This window comes from Salvia miltiorrhiza, chromosome 2 (assembly GCF_028751815.1).
Source record: "Salvia miltiorrhiza cultivar Shanhuang (shh) chromosome 2, IMPLAD_Smil_shh, whole genome shotgun sequence".
NCBI lineage: Eukaryota > Viridiplantae > Streptophyta > Magnoliopsida > Lamiales > Lamiaceae > Salvia > Salvia miltiorrhiza.
The window spans coordinates 33,277,870-33,285,737 of NC_080388.1; the positions used below are offsets into that span (position 1 = coordinate 33,277,870).

The 7,868-nt window shown below is 38.4% G+C and overlaps 1 protein-coding gene and 1 long non-coding RNA gene across 2 annotated transcripts; both read right to left on the minus strand.

The window, feature by feature from the left end:
- Nucleotides 1–3,678: 3,678 nt before the first annotated feature.
- On the minus strand, nucleotides 3,679–5,420 carry LOC131008326 (peptide-N4-(N-acetyl-beta-glucosaminyl)asparagine amidase A-like). The gene has a single exon (XM_057935210.1). The coding sequence runs from the start codon at nucleotides 5,418–5,420 to the stop codon at nucleotides 3,741–3,743; it is 1,680 nt and encodes a 559-aa protein (XP_057791193.1). The 3' UTR covers nucleotides 3,679–3,740.
- A 1,102-nt stretch (nucleotides 5,421–6,522) lies between these two features.
- On the minus strand, nucleotides 6,523–7,620 carry LOC131012078 (uncharacterized). Its single transcript, XR_009097182.1, has 2 exons — nucleotides 7,307–7,620; nucleotides 6,523–7,196 (listed from the first exon to the last, which is right to left on the minus strand). It is a non-coding gene; the product is annotated as an uncharacterized LOC131012078 (long non-coding RNA).
- Nucleotides 7,621–7,868: the final 248 nt, after the last annotated feature.

The following is a 7,868-nucleotide window of genomic DNA, read 5'->3' on the forward strand; positions in this document are numbered from 1 at the left end:
GTTTAATGCATCACATTTTTATCATTATAAATCTCTAATGTTTTTCTAAAAATGATCACATCTATGTGGTTTTATTAAGTGCAATCCAAAATAGTTTAAGGAACACATCTGATAATGTCCAAGAAGGTGGTTGCAGAACAAGTGAATCACAACTGAATTGGGTCAGTTTTTATTAATTTATATTAGTGATCAATTCATATTACTAAGTTATTTTATGGTTTAATGAATTATGAGCATGTCATATTTTTATAGTCGATGGCGGCAATAAGAAAAAGATGCATGCCTAAAGTTTGGGGCTTAAATAAACATGTTAATATTTCTTTCAATGATCTCGGCCAACCTAATGATCAAAAGCACAAGCACGCGAGCTCCTTTTCTAGGTACTATCGCAAGGAATGGGTCCTTCTGCCCTCTACATTACGTTGATTGGAGATTGATGCCAAACTCATATAAGAAAGACATGCTTAGAGAAGTCAAGGTTGTTGAATTTCTGGTTCCTTTTTTATTTTATACTCCCTCCGTCCACGATTTAATGCCCCACTTTGGTGTGGGCACGGAGACTAAGAAAGGTGAAAAAAGTGATGTGGATGAAATATAACGGTAGTTGACTAAAGTGATAAAGATAGTTGACTAAAGTGATAAAGGTATTGTGAGTGGATCCACTAGTGATAAAGTGTAATAAATATAGAATATAAAAATGATAAAAGTGTTTTAAGGTGGCTCCATTAGTGGCAAAGGGTAGTAAATATAGGAAAAGAAGAAGAGTAAAAAAGTAAAAAAAAAAAAAAAACAGAATAGGGCTTTAATTTGTGGACAAAAATTTAAGAGCAAGTAAGGCTTTAAATTGTGGACGGAGGGAGTAATACTTTGTATATTATATTTGTTAAAGTATAACTCAATTTTTCTTTTACTTTTTGAAGTCGAGGTTTACTATGCGTGCTGGCAGTGATAGTTTTATGCTACAATCAATTAACTACAAATGGACAAATTGGAAGTGTCAATTGAAGAATTTGAACTTTGACCCAAGTGTATCTATTAAAGAACAATTGCTCAAAATACTAGAGAGGGTAAATGCAAACCAATATAAGAAATTACTTGATCATTGGAATACCGACAAAGCACGGGTACAAAATTACCTAATTTACATATAATATTTTATTTTATTCTATTTTAAATTTTGTTTTCATTTATGGTTTCGTGTCATTACTTTTTTTATTGAATATTTCAGCAACTTAGTGAAAAGAAAAAGGAAGCATGTGCTAAGTTGGAGATTCCTCATCAAATGGGAAAAAAAAGTTATGCAGTTATGATCTAAGTAACGGTAATATCGAATTTTAATAGAATTTAAATTATAGAAGTGTTACTTTTGAATACTAATAACTTTCATTTGCCATATTATACAAAAAAGTTGTTGTAGTACGAAGAATTGGGAAGACATCCTACTAGGGCAGAGTTATTTGAGAAGTGTTGTTATCCTTCTAATGGTTCTGCTACGAGTGAGACGGTTCGAGAAGCTATTGTAAGTTAACATGAGTCTTTACAGTCTATGTTTATTTCATTGTAACCTCATTGTCAATAAGATTTTATAATTCATTTTTTATAGGAAAAATAAAATAAAAGAGCTAGCTCCACAAAATGATAAAAATTCAAGTGATTGTGATATCATGCATAATCCCGATGATGCTTTCATGAAGATAATGGGCAAGGATAAAGATGGGCGACTGCATGTGTATGGCTTGGGAGTGAAACCAAATGATATATATGGTGAGACCTAGTCGTGATGCGCTTTATCGGAAAGATATGGAAAAGGAAGAAAAAATAATAGCATTGAAGAAAAGAGTTGAAGAGTTGACAGCTTTGGGGAATAACATATCACACTCAAATGGATAGGCACGAAGTGCTCCAATTTCATCTCCACACAATCAGAGTTTGCCTATTTCAATTAGTCGTCCATCTCGTATAAGGGTAAGCACAAGAAATAAAGTTATTTCATGTACACATGTTTTCAATTATGATATATATTAATATGTCTTAAATTTCAGGTTGGATCCTATGTGAAATTGAAAAGTCTTGTAAACTTGAATGAATTTGTTGCAACTGGCATTTTGAGAGCTATAGGAGATATTACACTAAATGGCAGGGACCTTGGACCAAGTATTTGTGAGGTAGTGATCCAATCTATTTTGAAGAATGAAGAATTATTTATATATCCAACAGAACTCCATGAAAATTATTGGAGATTCTATTGGAGCACTAATTGCTTGGCCTTTGTCTTTGGTATGTTCTTTCTTTTATTTATTCAAACTGTTGGGAATTTGATTTATTATATATCAATCTTTTTCTTATACAGAGGATCAATAATTGTTGATATCTTGTCATGAAAGTTGAATTATGATTACTATTAAGTTGTGAATATGATTTATTTTTTACTCTATGCATTTATACGAACATTACTGATATTGATTATTTGTTGGGTCCATTTGTGGCTACTACACATTTATTCATGTCTGGTGTTTGGAAATTGGAATTGATATTGAGAGGTGGTTATAAGTTAATAAGTGTGATTGTTGTTCAAGATTTGTTTGAAGATTTTTTGCATTCATTTGTTGGATTTTTATTTAATATGTTGTCTAATTTTATTTATTACTGTATTATTAATGTGCAGGCTATATTGGACGAAAATGAAAATTGATGCAAGAATTAGTTGGAAAAAGAACATTCAACCTCAAAAGATCCTCGTACTCTAGATGTTGTTATCTCTGCATTTCATATTTCGTAGAACTATCATGCATTTTTAGTTTTTATGCAAATGTTGGACATGAATTATAAGATTGTCTAGTTGCAATTTAATTTTTTTTGTAGTGAAATGTTCATGATGCTATATATTTCAAGTATTAATTTAATTGCATTTAATATATTTATGTTTGTTAATACATACATATATATATATATATATATATATATATTATTAATGTACTAGATATAGATTTATTTTACAAGATATATGTAAGTGCCTTAATATTATAATTTGGGGGCACAAAATGTACAATATTACATATGGAAGTGTCTCAACTTTAATTTGAGGGCAGAATAAGTGCCCCAATGCAACACATTTTGTGTTTAGATATTTATATAAAAAGGCACAAATAAGTGCTTTTATATTTTAATTGAATGCACAAAATAAGTGTCTCAATACTTTAATTCTGAACAAAAATAAGTGTCTTTACATATAAGTAGAAGACACATATAAATGTCTCCATATCTCATTTGAAGGCATGAATATGTGTCTCAATATTTCATTTAAAGACACAAATAACTATCTTAGGATTAAGTTTAAAGAATTCTCAAGGCACTTATATATGCCTCGATAATCAATATCAGGACATATTAAACTGTATGAAAAGAATTTAGTGTAGGTCCACTTAAAAAGTGTCCCCAACTCTATTGGGACACGGTACTTAGCGACATCTATGATAAGTGCCTCGAAAATCATAAGTGCCCCAAAAGGGTATATATTGAGGCACTTTTCAATGTATGAAAAAACTCGTTTTTGTTGTAGTGCGCAACACACTTGCCTGTTATTCACATTTGAAAAATTAAAACGAGCATACTAATTAAATACTAAACATATTGGTTCTTATTATACCCAACATAATTGATAATACATACAGGTTCTAGATTTAATTCTCATTTAATATAATGTATAACTCATACAAATTTCGAATCTTAGATAACATGCGCTAAACTCTGGGTACACATTTGCATGTGTGAGTCTGTTTATCATGCAAAATAGTGTAGTTGGAGCTTTTGAGTTTCCTAAAATAGCAAGAATCATTACCATAATATCTATAATCTTGTTGAGTCCTTCCCAAACCACGCAAAGATTTAGATTTCCCCTCCACCACCATAAATCCATCCGCACTCTGCAAATTCTTCAACCTACCAAATGAGGATCCCAATTCCGACCTCTCCCGCCATTTCTCCTCCAAAACCAACTTCACATTACCCCTATAATCACTCTCATTCCCCACGTTGGAGTAGAGCCGCACGCCAAACTTCGACCGCGAACCGGCGGAGTAAACCGCCGCCGCCGCCGTCCTCCCCGCCACATTCCCCCTCACTTTGATCAGCTGATTCAACACCTGAAAATCCCCACCCTTTCTCAACTCCATTTCGTTGCTGTACCTCAAAACCTGCCTCGATTCCGTCGTGATCACGCCGTGAGACGACTCCACGCGGCCTCTCGCCGCCATCGATCTGCTGAATTTCGCAGTGAACGTTCCGGCGGAAGCAGAAACCCTAGATTTCGTCGAGGACGACAGCGGCGAAGCACTGTGCTCCAACAACTCCCCACTCGTCCTCTCCCACTCGCTGTCTACCCAAAGATGCAGATTCGCATCGACATACCATACATTCAAACCGTTGGTGACGCTAAATCCGAAGAAATGAGGCTTCGAATCTAATAATTTCCCTAAAAATGGAGTGATCTCGATGTCGTAAGTCGGTAGATCGAACGAGCCAATCGCGGAAATCGGCCTCCAGAAAAACGGATTGACGCCGCCGGTGTAGATCACCGTGAACGGCCACACAGCCCCCACAGCGACGCCGTCGAGCCGCACGACGACCTCGCGGAAGGGGCCGTTTCCGGCCACGTCTGTGAGGTTGTTAAAGGAGATGTATTCATTTGGGAAGTTTCCATACCAGAATTCATCGTTTTCATGGAAGGAAACATACACCTCCATCACCGCTCTATATGCATTGTTTGGGATTTGGAGCTCTCTTCCTTGTGTAGTTGTGGAGTTGTCGATCTCGAACCATGCTCCGCCGTTAAATGGCGGAGTTCTCGAAATAGGGAGTATGAAATCCGCCGGAGAAGCGGCGGCGTGGTTTCCGAGGGCGGGGTAGAAGTGGAAGGTGAGGTTAACGTGGTAAACTCCGGTATAAGTAGCATCAACGATGTTTCCCATATAAATAGATACGTTTTGTTCCTTGAGGAGCAAGGAACGGTACCTGGTGACGTCTTTCTTGACGGTCCAGACAATGCCGGAGGGTGTGGGCTCGGCGGTGCAGCTGCGGAGGAGCTCAACGCCGCCGAGCCAGACGCCGAAGATTCTGTCGAACTGCCGCCCTCTGCAAGTGGCGGTCCATTCGAGAACGGCTTTGTCGAAGTTTTGGCATTTTGAGGGTGGTGGTGAGTAGGTAGCGATGATGGGTGGTTTGGCGTAGGTGTATGCGAATTCTTGATGATGGAGGATGGAGTGAGAGCAGGGTTGAGTTTTGGGGAGAGGGATTGGCCTTGTGACTTCGAAGTAAGTGGTGGTGGTGGGGGCGGTCTTGTGGAGCTTTGCGGCGGAGCGTGGCGGTTGGAGGAGTGTGAGAGTCAAGAGGAGGAGGAAGGGGATAATTAGGGAAGGTGCCATTTTTCACTCCAATTGTAGGTGGCCATCTACTAATTATATAATTTCTCACCTTCCTAAATTTTAAAATTTATGGTACCAAATCTTTGGGGATTAATTCGTTACTTTGACCCCAATTTATTTCGCCAAACTTCAAATGGAATGTACATAATCACTGGATTATTTGGCCATATTTTTTTACCTTAAGAGTGTGTTTCTTTTATTTCAAATTAATCACACCAAAATGAGAAATAAAATAATATGAAAATATTACCAAACCAAAAAAATAATATAAAAATATGAAGTAGGAGTACTATTTTTCACCATTTCACGTCAAATAAAATGCATTTCGATGAGCACGTTTTAGGCGGTCTCTTGTGTTGCTCAAAAGACCTTGATTTCTGATTGAAGGCTTAAAAGCTCAATAGTTAATACTTAATTCGTCCACAAAATAAGTACTCATTTATGGACCGTACGGAATAGAATAAGGATCCCACATTTTTTAGTGTATTAATTAAAGGATTGTGTGATGTACACTTGCCAAAAAGGAAAATGACTCATTTCGTGGACGAAAGAAAAAAGAAATATGAGTACTCATTTCATGAATAAAATGAGTATAAAACTCATAACTAAGTTAAATATTTGTAAGTTCTTGAATGAGATTGCAGATGAAAAATAAGCTCCAGTTTGAAACTCTCATATCTGAAAAGTGACTATAAATTAATATCAGCTTGTCAAAACTGAGTTATACGAACTAAAAAGCTACGACAAAGAATTTAGAATAGGAGACGAAAAAAAAAGGCCTTAGGGAATGAATTAGATCTGAAGACATAAGTCACATTCAATAAATACAATTAGGAGGTGTTTGGTTTGGTGGATGAGATAGATAAGATTGGATAAGAGTGATAGGATTGGAGGAGTGATTAAATAATCCACCTAATTTTGAGGTGATAAACAATTACTCCCTCCGTCCACCAAAAAAACTCCTACTTGCCCTTAAATTTTTGTCCACCAAAAAAACTCCTACTCTGCTTTTTGGACAATTATATCCTCCCTTGCTTTTAAGATTACAACACCTTTACCTATTGGCCCCACTTTACTTTACCATTACTATTAGGGTTAATTGCCGCTAAATTCAAAAGCTTTCAAAAATTGCGCGATTTTCTCACCAACTTCAAAGTCGGCGTATAAATACAACGAATTGAGAATTCGTTCTTAAATGTTCCCAAAATTAAAAAATTCCCCCAATTTGAAACTGACGTGGACTACCGTAATTACAGCGTGGCATAGTCGGCGGCGTAAGGAAACGACGTCATTTTTTCAAATCAAACGACGTCGTTTTGATTTCCAACAACATTAAAAAAAAAAGAAAAAAAAAACTGCAAAAATCTATCTCTCTTGCACACCACCATTGCCGCCGAGTTCTGGACTTCCAGCCACCACCATCGTCGAGCTCTGGACTTCCAGCCACCACCATCGCCGAGCTCTGGACTTCCAGCCACCAGACCACCACCACCGCCCATCTCCGCCTTTCACCGCCGACGGTCCATCTCTCTCTCGCCTTTCACCGCCGCTCTGCAAATCGTGGCCTCCCTTCCTTCAAATCGCCTCACCAAATCGCGACCTCACCCTCCCCATCTCCTCCTCCTCCCGCCGCCACCGCGCTCTTCCACAACACCTGCTATGCCGCCCTCCTCCTCCGCCACCTCTCCCCCCAAACCCCAGACGAAGAAACCCACACTCTCCGCACCCATAACGCCCGCTCTGCCGCCCTCCTCCTCCGCCACCTCTTCCTCCAAACTAGACGAAGAAATTCACGAAATTTGGGGATGAAATCAACAAAATCCCTAAATCAACAAATCCCCAAATTAACAAACTAAAATGGAGAGAGAGAGAAAGAGGCGACTGACCCTAAGTCTCGATGCTCTTCGCGTGTTTCTTCTTCACCCTCGTTACCATTTGCCCTACTTCAAAGGAGGCGGCGGCGTGGAGCAGGCGAAAGGTGAGGGAAGCGACGTGGGTGGATGAGGCGTGCGATGGTGGGTGGGGATGAGGGTAGATTGAGGAGGCGAACGGGGTTTGGGGAAGGAGGTAGGCTTGAGGGGTGTTTGCCAGGCCGGGAGTTTGGGAGGTGAGGGTCCTGGGTGGCGCCGGGGTTTGGCGGAGGTGGGTGGTCGGGGGGTAGGTTTGGGGGGGGTGTTGTGGGGGATGGGGTAGCGTAGGTGAATTTGTATTTTTTAAAATTAATTATAAATAAATAAAATTATTAAAAAAAAAATTAAAAAAACAATTGGGACATGTCAATAAAGCTGAGTTGGGCATGAAAATGTGACATGTCATAGGTATTTGGCCATGTATCCATCGCGCCGGATTTTTTAATTTGGGAACATTTAAGAACGAATTCTCAATTTCGGGTATTCTATACGCCGACTTTGAAGATTGGTGAGAAATTGACGAAATTTTGTGAAAAAA